The sequence below is a fragment of the Nerophis lumbriciformis genome, linkage group LG09, assembly GCF_033978685.3.
Source record: "Nerophis lumbriciformis linkage group LG09, RoL_Nlum_v2.1, whole genome shotgun sequence".
In the NCBI taxonomy this organism is placed as follows: Eukaryota; Metazoa; Chordata; class Actinopteri; order Syngnathiformes; family Syngnathidae; genus Nerophis; species Nerophis lumbriciformis.
The window spans coordinates 39,120,927-39,145,982 of record NC_084556.2 but is presented as its reverse complement, the minus strand read 5'-3'; the positions used below and the strand labels follow the sequence as shown (position 1 = coordinate 39,145,982).

Below are 25,056 nucleotides of genomic sequence, written 5' to 3'. Positions count from 1 at the left end.
CTAAGTCCAAGTCAATGTCTAAGAAACTTGTGATCAAGTACCAGCACATTGATAAAGGTGAGAAACAGTATATAGAGCTTTTGATGTGACGTCACCAAAACGGAACTTAGCCATGTTGGAGGACAACACAACAATAGAGCATCATTAGCTCATTTAGTATATGCTAGATCAGGGGTCACCAACGAGGTGCCCGCGGGCACCAGGTAGCCTGTAAGGACCAGATGAGTAGCCCGCTGGCCTGTTCTAAAAATAGCTCAAATAGCAGCACTTACTAGTGAGCTGCCTCTATTTTTTAAATTTTATTTATTTACTAGCAAGCTGGTCTCGCTTTGCTCGACATTTTTAATTCTAAGAGAGACAAAACTCAAATAGAATTTGAAAATTCAAGAAAATATTTTTAAAACTTGGTCTTCAATAACTGACAAAGAAACAGATAACAGATTTGGTGTCCAGTTCAAAGTGTGACATGATTTATTTAAAAATTTGAGAGTTGACTTTTGTATTTTGCATGAGTTATTATTTGTACAAACATGGTGCAAAGTAATTCATGATTTGTTAAAAAATGTTAGTGGCTAGCTAGTTAAAATGGGATATTGTGATTTCACAAGACTGTCTTAGAAGTGATCATTTGAAAATGTTCAATTTGAAAAATGTGCACTTAGAAAAAATATAAAAATAAAGTGTTGCATATTGATATTTATCTGTTTCTATATATATTTATTGTGAGAAATCATTAAGATGGTCAGTGTTTCCACAAAGATAAATATCATTAATTATTAATAATAACATAGAGTTAAAGGTAAATTGAGCAAATTGGCTAATTCTGGCAATTTATTTAAGTGTGTATCAAACTGGTAGCCCTTTGCATTAATCAGTACCCAAGAAGTAGCTCTTGGTTTCAAAAAGGTTGGTGACCCCTGTGCTAGATATTTCACATCTCAAAACCGCTATCCATGAACTCTGACTCTAAGTAAAATCACCCCCTTCAGCTCATTGGCTCGTGCTTTTGAATCTTTATCAGGGAACCCAGGCAGGAAGCCATGACTCAACGCAAGCTGCATTGGTGCCGTGACCCGGATGGTCACTGAGTGTAACACATGTGAGTTCAAAGTTCAACCTGGAGGCCATTTTCATCCTGCAGAAGTTTAATTTCTTTAACTTTATTTTAACTAATTCATCAGCAATGTGGCGTATTAGATATAACAAATTACTATTTGCTTTGTCACCTATTTTACTCATACAATTTCCTCTGTATTTTAGCGTGTAGTTTTATGATTGTTATTATTGCAAATGTTTGGATTAAAACCTTTTTACAAGACATGTTAATTTTTTTCACTTTAAAAAAGCACTAGGAGTGTAATAAATACACATACCGTACTCATATCTAAAGCACTAGGTGCATAACAATTACATATAGTGTACTCTAGAGATCTAGGAGTGTAACAAATACTTGCACTGTCCTCGTATCTAAAGCACTGGGGTGTAACAATTACATGCACTATACACAAATCAAAAGCGCCAGGGTGTAACACATACAAGTACCAATTTCTCACTTAGTACAAATTTCAAGTGAGGACAAAAGTCTACATTCGGTAAGCTGTTTTTGTTACCAGGTCAGACAATATTGCCTTTATTGCTGTGCACTACAAGTATACATTGTATTGAAAAGGCAAATTGGAAAAGGTTTCAGGGGAAAAAAGTGTCTGTCAACTTTGTTAATGTTTGTTGAAAACAATGATCTGAATAGATGGAGTACATTCAATTAGAAAACATCTGTATAAGGTGTCTATTAGTACAGTCCCATAAATATAAATACCGATATAGTCATACCTACATATAGATTTCTTTGAGAGTTACGATTTGGGCTGGTCTGGCAGCTCTTTCATGAGAGCAGGGTTTTTCCTGTAAATGTAAGCATTGAAGTCATCATCCAGCTGGACCAGCTCAGCCAGTGATGACACACACAGGTCGTGGTCCGCCAGCATCGGGGGCAGTTGTGAAGACCTGCGCTGGATGCGGCAGGAACGACGCACCGGCGTCAGAAACTTCAGATCTTTGATGTTGCTTTTCTTACGGGATGAGCTTGTTTGGACCTCCCCTTCCAACGTCTTCTTTACACTGCAAAACATAATTTTTTAAAGAGGAATAAGTTAGCCAAAGTATCACACATAAAAGCGAGAAGTGTTGTATACAACAATGAGGTAAAAATGCTTTGTACACGGGTACCTAGGTTTTCAATTCAAACTTTCGCCAGTTTTCTTATACATTATGGAAAAGTTGCTACTATCAGCACTTTTGGGAAAAAATGTTCCCTCTAATTTTTCATGTGTGTGAGCAAACGCACAAACACCCTGAGCATTCAGTGGAATACAGACGTGCACACTGTGGCCATACCAGCAGCACATTTGTCTCAAACCTGACATAACAATTTAAATGTCTTATTATTATAATCTAGTCAATTTCAAGAGATTATTTTCTAATATATGTGATTTGGCCCACTTGGATATTGTTTTGTTTTTTAATCAGCTATGCACTATAGTATTTTATGCCTGGGTGGGGGTCCTGCTTTGGAAAGACAGTGTACCCCTTTCAGAGATCACATTTAGTTCCCCTTAAAACATTCACATGTTGCATGAGATGAAGTGTTTATTAACTTTCTGTCCGTAAAATAAATATTTTTATTAGCAATTATGTAGTCCTGTAACATCATTTCATGATTAATATCCAAAAAATAACATTCTTAACAAATGACAGTAGAATAAGCACACTGATTGAGGAGTCATAGTAAAATGACCTGAAATGTACACTTTACGTGTAGTATTGGAGTTGTCCAACTTTTTGTGTGGCCATAAACGCACCAGTGGCTAATTGCCATAGTGTATGTGTTGGTGCAGGTGAGAGAGAGAGCAAGCGGCTGCTGTTGATATAACAGATGACAAAGAGTTGCTTCTGGCTTGGTTTGTACGGTAGACAACGACCAGTTTTGATAGATAAAAGTATTTTACACATTGTTTTGGTGTGGTTATGGCCAACAAACAATTTTGCTAAATAAAGGGACCGATGGAATTCCTGTCCTCCTTTATGTGTCTCCAAAGACGTTACAAAAATGTAAGTGTTGACAAACATTGTTTTATCTGTTGTGGCCGCCTTTCGTCACCTATTACTCACAGTTGCATTACAAAATCATACAAAACAAACGATTTGTTTATTTTGTTTAGAGTGGGATTTGATTTTTTGCGCGGCATAGATTTGCTGTGCGCAGAGGACGCGTGAGCAGTGCGCAATTGCCTTAGAGGGAACGTTGGTGGGAAACCCTACCGAATTTGAGAAAAAAACTTGCGGCAAAGTACAAAAGTGGCATCAGTGGATTATTAACAACAACCCTACTTTACTTCAACATTTCTGGTAAGGCTGACTTTTACTCGACAATATTTTTAAAGGAAAATGGGATACTTTTACACAGATGAAAAGAGCATTATTGCTACTTCTTACATTTAGTTTTGAATAAGAGTGTCGGTATCCGACATTAATCAGATAACGGTTTGCATGTGCAAAACTGTACAGCCAGTTAACATCTAACATTAACATTTACAAAAGGTAAACATGGTAGGCTATAGGTTATTAGGAGCTAGCAGCTACACAACAGCTAATCACACAATAGCACACGAGCTAGACAAACATAAAAAGTTCTCTTAATTGAACAACATTGCTGTCTAAAACAGCACATTTGGCAATATGAATATGTATTAAATAATAATAGTTGTATATTGGTGTTGTCTGTCTATCTGTGTTGGCCCTGCGATGAGGTGGCGACTTGTCCAGGGTGTACGCCGCCTTCCGCCCGATTGTAGCTGAGATAGGCTCCAGCGCCCCCCGCGACCCCGAAGGGAATAAGCGGTAGAAAATGGATGGATGGATGGAGTTGCATATTGGAAGCGTATTAGGAATGATCAAGTAACAAATGTGTCTGCATCATTCAACGCACTGCTTCATGAGCTTAAAGGGGTTGTTTGCAAAATTTATACAGATGCCAAGAGAGTGCCAAGTTTGCACGGTATTTGACAGTATATTCCACCCTCTTACGGCTTCTAGAACGTACATGCACTAGAGGTGGGGGAAATAACCGATTTTTAGATGCATTGCAATTCGGACATATATGATTTTTTTAAATCGATTAGTAAACGTCAATAATCAATATTGGTTTTATTTATTATAAATAAAGTAATGCAGACAGTTGCAGCGAGCCACCTCACCGAGAGATACGACCGGCTCCTTTATTATAGGGCACTTATGTTCCAGTTTTGCACACATTTCCATTAATTTGATAAACATGATTAGTGAAACAAAACAATTGTAAAACTGCATCAATATATATAAATTAAAGATTAATCAATAATTGATTTTAAATGGAATCGTGAGGTTCCCAAACATTCCCGCCTCGAACAAGCATTACACTACAAATGATACTGTGTTGTTAGCTAATGATAGCAATTTGGATAGCTGGCGTTAGCTATTACAGAATGTAGTCTATATTCTATCATAACAACAACATGGCTGCAAATTGTCCATTACCTCTCTTAGACTGCTTTTTGTGTTCACACGGTCCATGCGCGTACGTGTGGATGAGACAGGGTGAGTGACCGCCATAAACACCAATTATTTAATCTGAGCCGGTAAATTTTTTTGTAGAATAAACTTAGTAATTGTGAAAAGTATAAACAATCGTAAAACAAATGTGGGCTGTTAAACCACTAACGGTAACACAACCTAGCCAACGGTGTTAGTTATATTTTTGCTTGGAAAAATTAAACTCAGAGCAAGTTACTAACAGCCTCTTTAACTTAAAAAGGATCGGGTGATTTAATTGTTTTGTACATTTACGATGAGGTGGCGACATGTCCAGGGTGTACCCCGCCTTCCGCCCGAATGCAGCTGAGATAGGCTCCAGCACCCCTCGCGACCCAGAAAGGGACAAGTGGTAGAACATGCATGGATGGATGGATTTAAAAAACACATTCTGAACTAAATATTTATTTTGGTATTGTTTACATGTCTTGCGCACATTTTAAGTATCAATTATCGTACCTTTGCAAATATGGCGTCGTCTTCACACTGTATTTAACCACAGAGGCTTGTCCCCGATGAGGGGTCCTCATGTCCTCATCACTTTGATCATCGTCATCGTCATTGTGGTTGGTCAGCACTTTCTGCCCCGTTTCATTGCTCACTCGCTCATGGACGCCTTCACTCTTCAACGCCTTCTTGACACTTCTGTCCTCCATGCCGCCTACCTCCTCTTCGGCATCTTTATTTGCATCTGTTGCCTGCGGAAGTTCTATTTGGGAACAGCAAAGGCACCAAAAGGTATGACGTGAAGGTGTCAGGTGGAAGAAAAATAGTGAGAGCTTTTACAGGCAGTGAGGTCATACAGTCATAAAGGCAACGCAAAAAACTGTAATCAAGAGTGACATCAGCAAATCACACATTGGATGCCTCTATTAACACATGTAGAAATCTAAGAGAAAAAGACATGAAAATCAGGAGTCCAAATGATGTAGAAAGAATGTAATAATTAGTGAGTGTAATATGTGTTATATTTTATAGTCTGTTCAAAGTGGCTGCTGCTGTGTGGTTTTAGTGACAGTCCAATCACTTTCATAGCCCATGTACGATTATATATATATACACAGTATATAAACATGCTACCTTACACAAACCATCTTTTTAATTTGATGTATTTAATATGTCTATAAAAAAGTATATTTTTGTAGTTTTATTTTAATAAGTACATAATTCATTATTTAATGGATGGAATTACATAAACATCTGTATAATGTAAACATATTAATACAGATATACAGTTTTTCACTATACTAGCTCTCAGATCATTGTTATGTTTTATGTTGAGAGGAAAAATTTGAGTCACATGCCTCTGGCGTAATGAATGTTACAGAGAAACCCTTAAGATCCGATTAAAACATTGTGTCATACACGCCAGCATTAGCTCATAGCTAAAGATGGACATAACTTTGTTTTTCCAACCAAAGGGAGAAAGTAAGTGTGAAGGACAGTGCTGAGAAGAAGTAATGGATGTTAAAATTATATTTAAACGGTGGAATTGTATCCATGAAAATATGTAGAAGCTGCTGATGGTGTGTTTGATGGAGAAGCAGCTGGAAGGAGATATCATAGAGGTCCACTCTCAATGCTGTACATTATTATTAGTATACTACTTCATAAAACTACGGTACTGCCGTTTGTACCACAATTTATTGTATGGTTTTTCATACATTACCTGAAGGTTGTTTTTCTGTTTAAAAAGCATGTTACATGTTAAAATTGTGCTGTTTCGGTGGGATCAATCATAGATTAAATTGATTTCAGTTATTTTCGATGGGAGACGCTGTTTAGCAATGCAAGTTTTTCCACGGTATTTTAGAGACTTTTGTGCAGTACAGTATTTCATGTCTTTTTCAAAGTGTATAACAGTTTAGGGTGTTTTTTGATAAAGATAACGTTTATGTAATCGTTGAGGTTTGTGTTTGTTTCTGAGTTAGCAACATAATTCTGAACATTTTGGGCAGATTTTCAAGAAACTTTCAGGAAAGTGGGACGTTGCGGTACTCAGTTGTAAAACACTTTCCCCACCACTTGTGGCAGTAATAACAATATCACACAAACAGAAGAAGTCTGGAGCTAAAGTCACAGGGAAGTTTCTTAAGTGCAAGCTGTATTTTCATTTGCACTTTAATTTTACTGACAGTTTGGTAAAATATTTTCATTTATAATTTAGTTTATTTGTACTTTTGTCAGTTATCTATGAGTCCCTTTTCATGCAGTATATTTGGTCAGTACTTATTTTTCTAATTAGCCTGACCTAAGACTAATGGTTATGTACTCAATAAATAATCTTTGTGATTAAAACATGGTTTCATATTAGGTTGTAGACTGTAAGTAGGTTAGATATAATTATTGAATACAAATAAAATCAAGAGTAAGATGACTAATTCAGTGTTAAAGAAAACGGCTCTTTTCTTTGGAATTTTGCATATTGTTCACAATCATTATGAAAAACATGACGATGGATAGATTTTATGTACAGTATTCTAACTTGTAAATAAAAGTCCACTGACAAGTAAGCCAATGGGAGATCCTCTATTTCGCCCATAAAATCCAATAAAAAAACATTCAAAAACTGACAACAATACTTCATTTACATTTTGTGACTTGAATATTAACCAAGTATTAGTGATATTGTTATTGTAAAGGCTAAAGTAGACAAACTATTTATAGCGGTGCAGTGATCACTTCTGTGTTCCGATGTTTACGTCGAGTGGTCTGCCATTTCCTCGCTTCATTACTCCCTGCAAATTTATTCTAGATCATCAACCTTGCATCTCACCAGGATGTGAAATGTCTGAGTAGGTATTCCGACAAGTTGGTACACTTTGACAGCCATTTAGGACCCGAAACAGGCGACACTAAAAGATGCTTAGTGCCCCCCCTACGTGAGGATTATGACACATTCTTCACCTAAATGGGAATATATGAACATTCGAGCAGTCGGCATCCTAATGACAGCAGACATTGTACAGTAAGTGATGTGTTATTATGTTTGTTGGCTCTCATGATGTCCCGCAGTGAGTAATAATCAATGATGTAGAAAAAACAACAACAAACATCATGATGCGGTATTGAAATTAATTAGCCGCATATGCTTAAAATGATCAAAATACGTTAATATTATAAATGTGCCTGTTATTACATTACATAAATACTTACATCGTGTATATATAAGACTTCAATGGTGGTGTTTCTGTGTTTTTTTAAGGGCTTTAGAGGCTCCATTGCACGGCTCATATAGGTTCCATTGGAAGCGGACATTTGATCGCATTTATTTAATATTAATAATGTAAAAAAACAAAAAAAAAGGACCATCGTCATGTCTTTCATAATGATTGTGAAGGATAGACAAAATTACCCCCCAAAAATTGCAGTTCCCCTTCAATATTTGAGTGGGCCCCAGGCCCCTCTGTAGTGGACCCCGAGGTAAAAAAGGTTAAGAAATCCTGCACATCATTACGTCATGTTTCGGTACAAAGCTCAACTTCTGTGTGTGTATGCAAGCGGCCTTGCTTTCACCCACAGACACAAAGAGAGTGAATGGATGTCTAACAAGAGGGTTCACTTTGTTTATTTAATTCCACAAAAGTGAACCCTCTTGTAGCCTTTTTAGAAGCAACAGATAAACAAACCAAACACACAGAGTAGTTTCGTAACGGTTAAGGCTCAACCTTTAAGCTTCCACGGATTTGTACACAATGAAGTCAACTTACTTTCCTGGCTTTGTGAGGATGTCTGCAAGGCTTCCAATGCTTCACACAGGTTGACAACAATCTGTGGAAAAGACGAGTGTTTACACATAAAAAGCGTCAACCAAAAAAACTATACTTTTCTTACACTATCAACTCCATCCTGCAGAGCACACAGATCGGAATCAGAGTTTTCCAGAAGGTCCAAAGTAGTGTTCATTATGACTGAAGTCTGGCTGGACGACATCACAGCTTCCTGCGCAGGTGGACATGCCGCAGTAGAGTTTTCCGTGTTAAAACTTGGTTTCGGTTCTGCTTCTGGCTTGGAGGTGACAGACTTAATTTGGTTATCAGCCTTGGCTGTTGACAAGGTTTTAGTTTTGGGGGGCGCTGTGGTCATGGCAGGTCTCTTAAGTGTCTTGCCCTTAGAAGCCAACCACTCTGCTAGTTTTGCTCTGCAACACAAAAAGTAAACAGTATTAATTAGGAAACAAGCATCTTTTTATAATAAGAGTGTAGTGTTTGCCATAATAATATGATCACATCAGAAGTCATCAAACAACACTTTTTATAGAGAATATATTTATGCTATGTTATTTTGCAACACAAATATTCTAATCTCATTTGTCTTATTTACAAGACAGAATGTAATCCCTGTCTCTACATGGGCCACATTTTAATCATATGCTCTCTACTTTTCATGCAGAGGAGCGATCGCATTCGTTAAATGACAGGTCCTTATTTTGACTATGTGAATTGCTGGGTTGCGTATGACGTTACATCCGTTTTTCTTCTCCACGGCTTAATCCACACGATGGTCAAGCAGCTTGAGCGTAGCATTAAAACAAGTGAGAGTGAGTGTAGAGTTTGAGTAAAAAATGCCGTATTGCTGTTCTGTTCTTGGGTGTTCTAGTTGTTCAAATAAGAGTGATCGAAAAGAGTGTTCATAGAGTCCTGAAAGAAAGTGGCTCATAAAAGGAAATAAAATCAGGGGAAAAAAATTAAAGTGTATCAACGGAAATGGCTCTTTAAAATATCACTTTCATCATCATGTGGAATACAATACAAAGAAATTTTCTGAGATGCAATCGAGTTTATTCTCAACTATATTGGTAGTTTAGTAGTGTTAGAGAGCAGAACTAAACGTAAAGAAATGACAAGTGATCGCATTAGTTTGTGTTCTTTTGTGGTCGCTATGCCTAAATATAACTATGGCAACCTGGTTGTGCAAATAAACTAACGTCATATTAAGTCCCAGTAATAAATACTGTGATTGTTGGTCCAATCTACCATATTTTTGTTGCAAATTTTCATAATAAAAACTAAAAGCTTAGCTGTTGTTGTTGTGTTGCGTCTTTGGTGGTATTCTTTAGCATCAAGTAAATATCCTCAATAGTATTACTAAACTAGATGAATAAATCTCTTGTATGCTCAACGACATATACAGAATCTTGATATCGCTAGCAAACATTGCTGAACAACAGGGACATCTATAGCTAAATAAAGAGACAAAATATGAACTTCACACCATAAAAACAACTGCAGACATGAATTGTAGATCAGACTAATATTTGTAGCAGGAAATCTGCCTGCATTGAGGTGGCTACTTGTCCAGTGTGTACCCTGCCTTCCGCCTGAGTGCAGCTGGGATAGGCTCCAGCACCCCCCGTGACACAAGTGGCAAAAAATGGATGAATGGAAGGAAATCAACTGCAAACAAACATCCTTTTTCTCATTAGCGTCACGATCACAGCAGCACGGCACTCGTTATGTTAATCAAATACGTTACTTAGCGATGCACGAATAAATCCACCTTTTGTCTTTCGCAGATTAATGCTTAATTTGTTGACCCCTCTAGATATAAGAACATAAAGTGCCTCCAATGTTTTATCCTCTAAATCTGTGTGAGTGTCAAATGAAGTGAGGTTGTAGCGAGCAGAAAGGTATTGGTGATGAATGGTTCAAATCTTTCAAAAATAATTTTTCTTAAAAGGAGTATAAATCCACTCCATTCCAATTTAAATATTTTTTCCATGATCGCTTACATATTTGCCTCCAAACCTTTCAAAGTACTCCCAAATCTGCACTGATGCAGGTAAATAAACAGCAGCCTAATAGGACTCTACACCATCGCCTGAAACCCAGGCGTGCCTCTAGGTCACGTGACTGCAACCCAGCAATTGATGTGAAGTTTCCTATTTCTCGCAGTAATGAAAAATAGTGGAATGTAAATGGGGGAGCAATTTCAAAACGGTCAGCTACACTGCACATGCTTGTTTCCAAGTTTGTATCGGTAATCGTCTGCTTAGATCGTCTCCCTAAATACGCAAATAAGATGTGCACATCCGAAATGTAACTGTAGAGGAGGGATTGCAAGACTATGGGCTACACTAAAGCCGTGCATGTGTGCGCAAGGCTGTGTCTATTGTCCATGCATGTTGGTGATCCGCCCAATGCTCCTTCCCCAACATACACATGCAAACTAAATGTAACTGCGTAGAAGCGATTGCAATATCAGTAGGCTCCTATGTGCGCGTGCATGTGTCAATAACTGTAAACCCAATGCACTCTCACATTTATACACATTTGGTGTGCGCACTTGCACAGCGATAGAGGAGCGATCGCAATACAGTTTGGCTACGCACCACAAATGTGTTTAAGTCAATAATCGTCCACCCAACGCACCTCCACATACACACACATTTGGGGTGTGCACAGCTTGTAACTGTGGAGGAACAATTCTATTACAGTTGGCTAACCTACACATGTGCCTAGGGATGATACTCCAGCCCGGTTTCCCGGTTGTTTGATAAGAAAAAGACCGAGTCCTCGGACTCCGATCCATTTTTGAGAACCGGTACCCGTTATCGAGACCACTCTAGTAAAGAAAAAGAGTTGATTCTTTATTCGAATCTCTGGGAACGAATCCCGTCCCGAGAAGAAATGCCCCGTGTGACATCACAAGAAATGACGTCACGTAGCTCAGTCATTAGGCGCAGATAGGAAAAGCAGGAACAAAATGGACCGGAAAAAGCGCTCTAAGGCATGGCTTCATTTCACCAAAAAAAAAACAGGAAGCAGCAATATGCAATTATTGCCAGGCTTCGCTCTCGTGTAAGGGGGGGAGCACAACAAGCATGTTGAAACATGTGCAGGCTGCGCATAACCTGAAAGTTCGAGAACCGTGTCGTGTCTTCGACACATGGAGAAGCAGCGGCAGAGACGACGAAGAACGCCCCTCTTCTTCTGCCAGCTGCCCAAGTCCCAGTTACAGTGGCGGTGACGCCGCTGAGTAACTAACGTTAACTGTTGCCGATTAAATTCCATATCTGCTCACTTGTAGTAACGTAAGTGTATAAATAATTTATTTATATACCTATAGTGATCACAGAGACAGGTTGTTTTTGTGTTACTGTATATATTTGTTTTTCTGAAAAATCCCACTTAATATACTTTGGGTTACAACAGTCAATATTTATTTATTTTATTTTTTTAGGGGGGTAACAGTCAATATTTATTAGATTTTATTTTTTTCTTATATAATAAAAGTGAGCTTTTGTTAAACCAAATATTGTGTGTTTTTTTCCATATACAACAACCTATCTGGACTCGATAAGGAATCGGTTCGATAAGAGGATTCGATAATAGGCTCGAACTCGATAATTTCTTATCAAACATCATCCCTACATGTGCCCCCTCTCAAGCTGTGCAAATGCACGTGAATATCCCAAATGTAACTGTGGAGGAACAATTGCAATATTTATAAAAATATGATACACACATCCGCCGGTTTGTGTCAATGATCGTCCACACAACACGCTCCCACATACAACTTACAAGCTTTACACGAGTATGTGATATAGCGATTGCATTAGTCAACGTTGTATCACACGTTTGTTGATTTGTAATCCACCCTCCCTCTAAAGTGTACACCCGGCTGTACCTTTTTTCCTCGGCCGTTTCCGTGGATCTGTGTTGACTGAGAGTGCTCTTTGCAGGCGGCTTTCTGATCTTGTCTGTGACCGGAACCTTTGTCTTGGTAGGACCTGTGGTGGTGTTCCTGGAGCTATTGTTCCTTAGCGCTGTTGCAGTAGTCATTGTCTGGAGAGTGGACTGAAGCCGGCGGCTGGCGACGGTGGGTTCGAGGCGGTGAACGCGTCCATCAGACACGGACTTAGACCTCGGCGGTGCAGGTTTCTCGGGGCCACGCCCAGGGACACCATGAACAGACGTGGACCTGCTTTTTGCCAAAGTATCCACACTTTGGCTTGCTGTTTTTGATACTGCACTTGCCTTCCAAATGGATCCAATTTTGGACTGCACAATCTTACCTTTGTACAAGCCAGGAGCAACTTTGGGAGGGACTCGTTGGCTGAGACTGACCTGACTGGGAGCTCCGCTAACAGCTTCTCTCTTCACATCTTTCAGCACAGACTTGATCTTTGTGTCGGCTTGCTCGGACGTGGCTTTAGTGGGACCATTTTTTACCAGTATCTCCTCCTCATTTAGGTTTTTACGCTGCAATGGCACTGTCAATGTTGATTTTAAAAGGCCTTTTTTGATTAAAGATGTGCTTCCATCACGATGCGGGGCGTTTTCCTTTCCCTAAAACGAACACAGAAATGTTTAACTTCTATTTCAATATTAGAGCCAGATGAAGAACATAAACTTACTTTTCGATTTGGGTGTTTTTGTCTTGAAACTGCAGTGTTGTTCATGATAATACGCTGATTAGTCCTGAAACAGAAATGAACAGATATTGCATTCAGATATGCGAAATTCTGTAGCGCTTAAATATTTTGTATCCCCTGCCGCGGGAGCGCGCATGGGGGCGGGGGTGCATTTTGTAGCGTCCCGGAAGAGTTAGTGCTGCAAAGGGTTTTGGGTATTTGTTCTGTTGTGTTGTGTTACGGTGCAGATGTTCTCCCGAAATGCGTTTGTCATTCTTGTTTAGTGTGGATTCACAGTGTGGCGTATATTTCTAACAGTGTTAAAGTTGTTTATACGGCCACCCTCAGTGTAACCTGTATCGCTGTTGATCAAGTATGCGTTGCATTCACGTGTGTGTGCGTACAGAAGTCACACATATCCTGTGACTGGGCCGGCACGTTGTTAGAATGGATGAAAAGCGGACGTGACGACAGCTCGTAGAGGACGTTAAAGGCAGTGCCTTTAAGGCACGCCCCCAAGACTGTGGTCCGGGTGGACTACGAGATATAATGACTGATGAACACCTTTGTTCGATAATGAAGGTTGCCTCAGCTCAAAGCCTGAGCCCCGACATTAATGAACGAGCATCCAAGAAAAGATGCCAGGTATCTGGCTTTGGCACATCAGATTAGATCTGTGTGTTGCAAACTGAGCAGTTTAAAGTCCTGAATGGTTGGTTTATTCATTGTTATTTTATTTTCAAATTTATTAGCCTGTGGAAAAAGTTAATGTTGATATTTACCTCAGAAGGCTGCAAATACAAAAGAGGCATTCAATTTTTATTTAAATTGTATTTGATATGCCATTGATATTTTTTTATTATTATTATTATTATGTGAAACTCGATTTTGCATGTCACTATAAAGTTATATAAGCCTTGCTTGTTCAATATTCAATGCAAAACGTGTTTGGGTCCCTATTAAAAGGTTAATTTGGTTAACCTTGGCTCGCGGCTTTGTTCAGTTTTAAATTTTGGCCCGCTCTGTATTTGAGTTTGACACCCCTGTACTATAACATCATGTGGATTATATGTACGGACTTGGCATTGTACAAAACTTGTGAATTAGGACTGATGTTATTAATGACAGAAAAAGTTAGTAGGGGATACATAATATTTCGGTGCTGCCATAAAATGTGTCCCCCTTCTATTACCCTCAAATTATGTACTAACATCATGTGGTTTATTATGTACACTTTTAGTATCTTTTACAGATAAATGTGTACATTTGGACTAATTGTATTAATTACAAAAAAGTTAGTAGGGGATACAGACTATTTCAGCATATTTATGTGCTGCAATAAACCCCTCTTACAACCTGTACTACTGGGACATTAACAAAGTTGGTCCTGACATGGAGTTGGAAAGCAAGGTACAGTGATTTTATTTAACTTTATAATTATCATCTTTAAAAGAGTCAATCTTTCATCATGCGGGTAATCAATGCGTATCTGGCTGTCATAATGTGCAAATAAGAACAGTCCAGCAAAATACTTTGCAATGACTGCTATGTGGGGAAAAAAAGCATCAAAAACTCAAAAAGGTATGCATTGCTGTGATGTATTGTATGTTTTTTGCTCAGATTTCGATACTTTATATTTGAAATTCCAAAGCTAAAAAGAAGACAACGTACTGTAATGTATTGCACATACAGCTATTGTAAACATTGGTGTATGTATATGTATATGTCAATAAGTATTGTGCTTTGGATATTTGTATTTCATTTTAGATTCAACCGTTAGAGTATGAGGTCATCCTGGGAGTTGTGAATGAACATTATCAAAGGACACTCGTGGAAAAAAAATTAACCAAAGCATAACATAACAAACATGGACTAATGCAGGGGTCCCCAAACTACGACCCGTGGGCTGTAGCCCGCCACTGTCCAAAATCCAGCCCGCAGGACAGCCCGGCACCCGGCCAATTTTTTTTAACCCAATGCGGCCCCCGAGTCAAAATGTTTGGGGACCCCTGGACTAATGCAATGTTTGCTGTAAAGTAAGTTAAGAAATAAAGTCCAATCACCTTTCTTCAAACAATATTTGTAGGTCATGTATCCACAATAATAAAGATCCCTGTTTTTTAATTCAATGGGGGAGTCTAGAGAAGCCATTCAAAAATGATTGAACACAACTAGGTGAGGATAGCAATTTTAAAACACGGTGAGAGGTATTACAACTAATACCTACAAATTGGCACATGGATGGATGAATAATATTAATCCATTTGTGCAAGTGTTTTAAAACATAGCTTTTTAAATGACAAAGTAGAACAATATAATATTTTTATATAATTCCTTTATTTCTACAGGGCTTTCATGCAAAAAGAAGGCTATCATTTTTCTAGGTGGACATGCGGTACTGTACTGTACATTTTGCACGACACCGCACTTCTTCCTCCTACCAAGGATAGTAAATTTGGTGTGTTGTTCCATCCATCCATTTTCTACCGCTTATTCCCTTTGGGGTCGCGGGGGGCGCTGGAGCCTATCTCAGCTACAATCGGGCGGAAGGCGGTGTACACCCTGGACAAGTCGCCACCTCATCGCAGGGCCAACACAGATAGACAGACAACATTCACACTCACATCCACACACTAGGGCCAATTTAGTGTTGCCAATCAACTTATCCCCAGGTGCATGTCTTTGGAGGTGGGAGGAAGCCGGAGTACCCGGAGGGAACCCACGCAGTCACGGGGAGAACATGCAAACTCCACACAGAAAGATCCCGAGCCCAGGATTGAACCCAAGACTACTCAGGACCTTCGTATTGTGAGGCAGATGCACTAACCCCTCTTCCACCGTGAATGGTGTGTTGTTGATTTATTTATTTATTAGTTAGTTTGTTTTTAAATACACATTGGTTACAAGATTGCAGGGGGTATATAAGTATTTTGGAGCACATTCAACAATACCGTGATAGTATAACCGCGATAATTGCGGTCACAATAACCGCGATATGATATCTTCATATCATCACATGATCCGTACAACACCACAGACAACCATTCCATTGTATCACGTGTTTGAACAAAACCAAAAGTACACATTCAGCAATGAAAAATACATTATTTTGGCTCTTATTCACATCATTTGTGTATTATCCATTGACTTATTTCCTGAAACGGTTAACGATTTTCACTATGTCTACAATACAACGTTATAAACAACACAACACACAACTGAAATATTTTTAAACCAAACAGATAACTGATAAATATTAACCTTACCAGGCTAGTATGAATTAAATATAGTATATTAATAAGTCATTAAATAAATAGTGATACAAATTAGCGAAGTTGTAGATTGTCAGTCGATTATTTGTCATCGTAAAACACAAATCACCAACAATTATCTCGTTATCATAAAATACTTACATGGCTAATACTACAAAACAAGTTTACCTTTGAAGTTTTGTCGTTCATAAAATTCAGAAGGTTCCAGAGTGAAGTCAACGAGCTTTGAACAGTCTGTCAGCTTTTGAACTCGAATATTTGACTTGGCATTGCTACACGCTGATTGGTCAGAGAGGTCTCGCGATAACGTGACACTGACCAATGGTATGTCTCAAAATAAAAGCCGCAACGAGACGATGACGAATAACTTTTGAATGTTTTTGAAACAAAATATAATTCCACAATAAACGCTCGCAGAGGTCATTACGTCTTCAAGGCAACTTACTCCTTTTTTCGCCAAAATAGAAGATAATACATGCAAAATATAACCATATCTACTGAAAATATTTGTTGATTTTAACAAAACTAATATCAGTATCATGGGTTTGAATAAGAAATGTACAGTAAAACTAATTTCCACCATCAATATAATCAACACAAAGAATGAACGAGTCAACAATAACACCAATGTGGTTATTGCTGCTGGCAAACATTCATTGGTACAACATTCCACCATTGTTCCAAAAATATTGTCTGACTAAAAGAAAATTGAAAAGTATATGTATTAGCCCATCCGAAGCAACATTATTTCATTTTTGCACAGAATTCCTAAACTGAGATTATTCAGCAACAGGACTGAAAGTAACAGGAGTGAGTTTTTAAGAGAATAAATAGCAGGCACATACAAAATAGTCACAATTAAGGCATTCATGCTGACAACATGTTGATAACACGAAGCACGAAGTTACCATATTTTTCGGACTATAAGTCGCAGTTTTTTTTCATAGTGCGACTTATACTCAGGAGCGACTTATGTGTGAAATTATTAACACATTACCGTAAAATATCAAATAATATTATTTAGCTCATTCACGTAAGGGACTAGACGTATAAGATTTCATGGGATTTAGCGATTAGGAGTGACAGATTGTTTAGTAAACGTATAGCATGTTCTATATGTTATAGTTATTTGAATGACTCTTACCATAATATGTTATGTTAACATACCAGGCACGTTCTCAGTTGGTTATTTATGCCTCATATAACGTACACTTATTCAGCCTGTTGTTCACTATTCTTTATTTTAAATTGCCTTTCAAATGTCTATTCTTGGTGTTGGGTTTTATCAAATACATTTCCCCAAAAAATGCGACTTATGTTTTTTTTTTTCTTCATTATGCATTTTCGGCCGGTGCGACTTATACTCCGGTGCGACTTATACTCCGAAAAATACGGTAAATGCTTTTAAATGAACAAAAATAACATAACAGGAATGCTGGAAAAGAAAAAAAACCTATGTATTTTATTTGAGTAAACCAGATGTATCTTATTGTTTCACTGTGTCCGATACTTGAAATTTGGGTAGCGATCCAATACCAAGTAAAAAGAGTATTGTCGTAAAGGATGCCCATACTTTGGACTTGAAATGTCAAACATTGAATAATTGTGTCCAGCCAACCCCCCCTCCGCGACTCCTAGAGGATGGATGAATAGAATTACAATAACATTTGTTCACAATACGTTTAACTGCATTGAAATATGCAAGAAAAAGTTGCTAGTGAAAAACACAAAACTAGTTTTTTGCTTCAAGTTAGTGGATTATGATGATACAGGAAAATATTTTATTCAAATAAAAATGTTTTTACAATCCATCCATCCATCCATTTCCTACCGCTTGTCCCTTTCGGGGTCGCAGGGGATGCCGGAGCCTATCTCAGCTGCATTCGGGCGGAACAATAACACAATAATGTTATTTGCTATAACACAATAACAATCAAAATTAATTCCCATTACATTTACATTGAATTACAAAAGAACAAAGGTACTAGTGCAAAATAACAACCATGTACATACAAAAAAGTCAAAACAAAAAAAAGAGTTGTCTTTTTTTGGTACTATAATGCTATTGAGATTTACACCGATCCACCCAGTCCTAGTTTCTACTATGTTGTAGCTGTTCAATAAAAAATGTGTCTTTAGTGAGAATATTTCACTCCGCAACAGTACTAACTTGAAATATTGGCAGCCAAGTTGCAATCCGTATCGGTGGAAAGTAGAGAGTACACAGTATATCTTTAAGTGTCCCCAGAGAGAAATAAAACACCTGCCACACTGTTCCCATTGATGATCCAGTTTTATTTGACCACACTGTACCAATCAAAAAGGTGCTCCATTGAGCACTGCTGCCTTTGGCCACTTTTGTCAAATTAGGCTTCATGACGTCAGGATGTTTCAAGTGAAACCTGCTCCCCTTGGATTCCATACGAGACATTTCATTATAACTATAAAAAACTGATTCACACCCACAAAAAAAAAAAGAATCTCTTTGCAAATTTCTTCCCGTCAACAAAAAAGTATAAAAGTATTGTTGACCAGCTGGTCTGCTGATCACAGTGGGAAGGTGTTCAGTGCTGTGCGCTCACAGGATATTTCTTTTATCTCATCTTATGTTCTTGAAAGGCCTCGGTTGTCCAAATCTTTAACCTGGAAGGAAGAAAAAAAACAACTCAAACATCATGGAAGTCTGTCACAAATGTGGATTAGGCGTTTCTGGTTGGCCCTCGCCCAAGAACAAAGTTGATGATTGAAGGGAAGTGTAGCATATCTGAAGGTGTGGCGTGACACCTCATAGGACATAGCAGAATTGATCTGTGATGCACTTTAGCCAGTTTGTTGCTATATTCCCTAAAGCCATAACCACAGTGAACTCTCATAGGCACTGATTTTATAGTTTAGCAGCTCTCTATGTACAAATTTTACTTGCCACCCAGTCTGAATGCTTCTGTATATATAGTATAATATTGAAACAATACACTCAGAATATTCGTTCTCAGGATTGGACTGTGCACTTCACCTCCTTTTTCACTATTTTCTTTTTCTTTTCTTTCTGTTTTGCATATTTATAGACTGTCGCACTGATACTGGAGTTGCTTTTAATCTCATTCTACCTGTGTGTAGTGACAATAAAAGGCATTCTATTCTATTCTATATTTAGCAAGTCGAGGTACATAACAAAAGTGAAAGAGAGGCGTATCTTGCATCATGAATTTCTTTAGTAATAAAATAGAGCGGTCACTAAAGTATTCGCTGTTCGAGTGAGAGCAGAGATCGGCCACCACAAGCCCACTTCTATAAGTGCTAGGAAAACACAGCTTGGAGACACTCTTCTGTGGTTTGGCAACACTTTGAACACTACTGCTTTATTTATTCTACCAGGAAGAAAGGCAGAAACCAAACCAATCACACACTTCCAGCTTCAAAATAAAAGCGCTACGTGTTACATCCGGTCTAACTAATGAAAAAATGTCTAACATTACAATCATGCTTTGTCAAAGATGTTTTGTAATGTAATGTGATATTCCTATTTAAATACATGCTTGTACATCAATTGAGAAATAGGTCATTTTGTGGCAGATTGAAATAAAGTGTATATTTTATAACATTATGATGTTTGGTCCTCACCTACAGAATGATTAGCAGGCTGAATATTATATTTTATCAATACATAGAGAAGGTTAAAACATTGTCATGCAGAGATATGAATACCATTAACTTGTGCAACATGTCGTGTACAAAATATGAGAAGCATTTATTCAGGTAAAAATATCACAGATTACATTACCAAACATCTTTGACAATCAAACCATGATTGTAACAATACATATTTTGTGTTATAGGTGCATGAAACTGGTATCTAAACATGGTGTAGCTCTGCCTCTAAATGCAAATGCTTCTACAGCAGGAATACAAATTCTGTATTACTACAAAATCCAAAATCTGGCAAGACAGCAACACAGCTCATGTAATCATTAAAAGCATGTTTATGTCCTTTTTGTGTTGAGCTGTTTAAAAAAAGCTTAATATTTAAAGGGGAACTTTGCCTATTGTTCACAAACATTATGAGAGACATGAACAATTTTTTTTTTAGGATTTTAAAGATGATAAAAAACCCTTTAAAGATGTGGCTAATAGGAGTCACCGTTGAAGCCTTCAAAGCCCTCCATCAACATTTTATATACCGTATTTTCCGCACTATAAGGCGCAACGGATTATAAGGCGCCCCTTCAAAGAATGGCATATTTTAAAACTTTGTTCATATACAAGGCGCACCGCATTATAAGGCGCATAGAATAGACGCTACAGTAGAGGCTGGGGTTACGTTATGTATCCATTAGATGGAGCTGCGCTAAAGGGAATGTCAACAAAACAGTTAGATAGGTCAGTCAAACTTTATTAATAGATTACAAACCAGCGTTCTGACAACTCTGTTCACTCCCAAAATGAATAAACAGCTGTTTTATTATTTACCCCGAGGTAAAGTCAGTGACGTGTGTTTTGTTTATCTTTTAACAACAGCAAGGTATAACATGTAGTGCAACATTTATATCACATAGTGGAGGGGAACTTTTCCCTGATTGAATAAACACGTAAAAAACAGTGATACGGTTACGGTAAATCAAACGTTAGTGCAATCACAATATAGTAACACTTGAAATAGGCCAGAAAAATAATGTAGCAATAACTCAACGTTGCTCAAACGTTAATGTCACACAACACGATACACAAAATAAACATGTAAAGCTCACTTTATGAAGTTATTCCTCATCCACGAATCCCTCGAATTCTTCTGCTTCAGTGCCCGAATTAAACAGTTGGGCGGATACGGCATCCAACATGCGTCTCGTCGAAGTCGTCATTAATCGAGTCAGTGTCGCAGCTGCTCTATTCCCGTGTTCTACTGCGTGACTGATCGTCTTAAGTTTAAACTCTGCGTCGTAAGCGTGTCTCTTAATAGGAGCCATTTTGGGGTCTTTACAGAAACAAACAAATGGAAATGAAACGGCACGCCTCGCGCAGTCATATATCCCAGCATGCACCGCACGCTTCTTCTTCTTCTACGGGGGAAAATGAAGTCGGTGGCTGCTTACCGTAGTTGCGATTGATTGATTGATTGAAACTTTTACCTGTTGGAGGCTCAATATTGGTCCATATATAAAGCGCACCGGATTATAAGGCGCACTGTCAGCTTTTGACAAAATTGGAGGTTTTTAGGTGCGCCTTATAGTGCGGAAAATACGGTACACATTGCAAGTATGTATATATATATATAATGTAGTAACCGACACATTCATATCTAGATGTAAAATGTACAATATTTAACGTATTTTAGTCATTTTAATCATTCCCGGAACTGATTTTGGCATTGATTTCCGTTTCCATAGCAGCGCACTTCGACTTCTGGCAACAAATGTGTGTTCCTATGTCTGGAAACAAACGCAAGTGTGTTTTCTAAACATGGCAGACTTAGTACTAGACAACGAAGACGACTGTTTTTGGACAAATGAGAATTACAACTTTATATTTTTTAAGCTGAATATACAGAGGATGAACTTCTGCTTCTAGAAGCCAGCACGAAGGAAGGGTGAGACATTGGAGCAGACCGCAGCTGTGAGAGTGAGGTCGGCGTGACTCCAAGCTTTAAATGTGGAACTTGAAGTGAAGCTATTTTGACATAAATGGAGTGCTTACCAAAATAAACTGAAAAAATGTCCCGGCCAGCTGGACCAAATGCAAAACTGGCCATTGAGTGAGTGACACATTAATATTGATCATTATACACACAGCACTTCATGCGTGTTAATACAACTACTGTCTGGCTAGCTGTGTACGAACAAAACATAAAATGTGGACTAATACTTTACAGATGCTGTAATAAGACTGTTCATGTTTTTCAGTCAGTACATATTGGTGTGTTATCACAGTGTTGTGCATTACAAACTCACACGTGTTTTGTGCTGACGTAGAAGCTATCTTAAATCATTCCGTAGTTAGCTTTTACGGCTAATACCGAAGCATGCCGATGTGTTACTGCCCTAGAAAAATAGTTCCTCAGTGTTCACTCTAACAATAACAATGTTTCTGCAATTTGGTTATTATACAGGTTACGGAACGTAAATGAAGTATTGGTGACGGTTTTTGAATGCATTTTTAAAGTGATTTAGAGGTAGAATTGATTGCTCCTGTTAGTTGCATTGCTAGCCACGATTTTTACATGTTAGAATGCAAAAAAATGTAAAAACATTTTTTGTCTCTCGTAAGAATTGTGAATGATAGGAAAATTTCCAAAAAAAATGCAACTCCCCTTTAAAAACATTTTAATAAAGTAACTAATTGTCCAGTAATGGTATTAAAACACTTTTTAGGGTACATTTATTAATGATGAAGAATTATATTTATCTGTGATTAATTGCAATTAAATTAATTATGAACAACATTTGAATATCATGATTAAATATTTTAATCGCTTGACAACCCTAGTTTTATTACACATTAGTTGTTTTTGATGAACACAAACAGTATTGTTTGTTTTGATACACTGGGAGACTATAGAACACTGTTACTATTTTTTTGAATGTATATTTACCTCTTGGCAGCTAATACATAGACTTATAAGGACATTGATCTTAAACACTTGACACTTTGAAACACTTCAATTAAGAAGTGAATTTAAAAGTACATGGCCATTTTTTGTATTTTTATCATGGTAATGAAGTATTGAGAATCGTGGAAGTTAACAGATATCTGTATCGACTGCTGAAATTCTGCTATCATGACAACTCTACAAGATACATTGGGGATTATATTGGACACTCGGTGTCCTACAGTCCCTGCAGATATGTTTCAGAGTATTCATAGGTAAACAAAAACATCTGTGGATGTAAAGCAAAGATAGTATTTGTAAAGTACCTTGTATATCCTAACTAGCCAGTGCTCTGTCGTGTAGGCCTCTTCCAGCACATCCAGCTCAAAATCTTTGTTGCCAATCTCAGCATTCCTGACTCTGTCATAACCTGGCGGGCGCTCTGCAAACATCAACTTTGATATTAGATTCAGACAATTAGGCAGTCGGGAATAAATAAGAGTGCACCATCAGCGTTTCAGGTCTGTGACATAATTGTCAGTCTGTTCATCAGATTGTGTTTAAAGACAAGCTAAGACATTTGGACTCACTGGCTTCAGTGTACACTTGGCCAAAGCGATAGTAGCACATCTTGTACATGAGGCAATTGAGCAGCACAGGAGAGCCTTCGCGATCCACTCGGAACTCTCCCGTGGGCGTATAGTAGTCGTGCTCCTTGATGTGCTTCCCCGTGTCTGTGCTCCCCCCGATGCGGACCATCCACAGGAACTTGTTTATATCTGTATCAACATTACACAACATAGAGATAAGAGCTGCTGGTGCTATGTGTATTTTTAGGCATTTAAACATTAAGCAGTGTTTTATGTAGTTCTTTTTTTATATAGTTTTTAAAAAAATGTCTGTGCTGTAACCTTTTTTCATAGCCTACTCTAAAACTCCTGTCCAAATAACAACCACATTACAATCTCATGAATTTGAGTGTCTAAAAAAGTTCTATGTAAACCAAATCCATAATTATTACAAATATCTTAGTTACACTTGAAATGCTGAAGTTTAATGCAGTTTATTGATAATTTTATACGTTTGTATAGTGGAGGGCGGTACTGTACAACAGAACATGTAGCGTGAACGCTGTTTTTGTTTGTTTTGGTTTTTTCCCCCCAAAAAGGTGTCATTCTGTTAGTCGGACATTATTAATTATGCACTTAATTTGGTTTAAACTAACTTTTTAAAACACATGTAAAAATATTATTTAGATTTTTGGCTTTTTAAAAGTGGAATGAACCAGTTCCATCGTGCATGTAAACACTCCCAGCCATCCACCATTGGATCTGGCGTTCTCCATACAGTACATGCCTTCCTAACATGATAACCAGGAAGTACAGTAAATGACGCACTCCATGATCAGAAACCCCACAGTATTTACTTGTTTAGGTCTTAGTTTCATCAATTATTTCTTATTGAAGCATTGGAATGAGTGACGTCATTAGGCCTTTTTAAGAGGGCTAAAAAGGGGTTCTTAAAATATCCTTAAACCCTACCAAGTTATTTGGTGTTTTGTTTTGAAAAAAAGTGTTTGAAATCAAAAAGTTTAGTTTGAGTTTTGATAACCTTTGAACCTATCATTATTAACCTGAATATGATTATTATCATTATGTCAAGTTTTATTTACTTCAAAGTGTAGAGATTAGCCGATTCATGTATGATTATCATCAGTGGATAATAATCATAATACAAAATTATTATTATTATGATTATAATTATTTGTGCGTCAGTCGTGAGTTATGCCATCTCGGTCTATAAAATTCAAAAGGTCCTTGCACACATCACAGTTATATAATTTGAGATGTAAAAGTGAAATTTAAACATAACTTTGTCCAATGCTGCCACAAATAGATTAATTATTTTTTTCTTTTTTTTCTGTCATTTCATCCTGGTTCCCAAATGTGGGCGCTGTGTGTGAATGTATAAAAGTAAGCTTTGATGATGTTATGACGTCTGTGTTGAGTGAACTATTTTGCATATTTGCAAAGGGGTGTAAGTTGTGTTACACATACCTAATTGGATTCAACTTTACCGACAGATTTATAAAGAAAAGATAAAAGCCCCCCCGACTTTTCCCCCCCAAACACACGTTTGTTTCTTAGGACAGACTGAGTGATACCGAGGCTTAGCTGCCTGAATTTACATCAAATCAGTTACCCCTACTATTACATTAGGAG

General features: G+C 37.7%; 2 protein-coding genes across 3 annotated transcripts in view; both read right to left on the bottom strand.

Moving 5' to 3' along the window:
• Window positions 1-1,061: 1,061 nt before the first annotated feature.
• On the bottom strand, window positions 1,062-16,522 carry LOC133607079 (uncharacterized). Its single transcript, XM_061961538.2, has 7 exons — window positions 16,423-16,522; window positions 12,986-13,049; window positions 12,256-12,917; window positions 8,461-8,767; window positions 8,337-8,397; window positions 5,086-5,335; window positions 1,062-2,118 (listed from the first exon to the last, which is right to left on the bottom strand). The coding sequence occupies exons 2-7, from the start codon at window positions 13,028-13,030 to the stop codon at window positions 1,854-1,856; spliced, it is 1,590 nt and encodes a 529-aa protein (XP_061817522.2). The 5' UTR covers window positions 13,031-13,049; window positions 16,423-16,522; the 3' UTR covers window positions 1,062-1,853.
• A 2,006-nt stretch (window positions 16,523-18,528) lies between these two features.
• The window catches only part of stt3a (STT3 oligosaccharyltransferase complex catalytic subunit A), a 37,845-nt gene continuing 31,317 nt past the window's right edge, over window positions 18,529-25,056 (bottom strand). For both annotated transcript variants that reach the window (XM_061961823.2, XM_061961824.2), the window contains exons 16-18: window positions 23,425-23,613; window positions 23,161-23,276; window positions 18,529-18,897 (exon numbers count right to left, since the gene is read on the bottom strand). In XM_061961823.2, coding sequence (XP_061817807.1) covers window positions 18,859-18,897; window positions 23,161-23,276; window positions 23,425-23,613 — 344 coding nt within the window. In that variant the 3' untranslated portion in view covers window positions 18,529-18,858. The remainder of the gene's footprint in view (window positions 18,898-23,160; window positions 23,277-23,424; window positions 23,614-25,056) is intronic.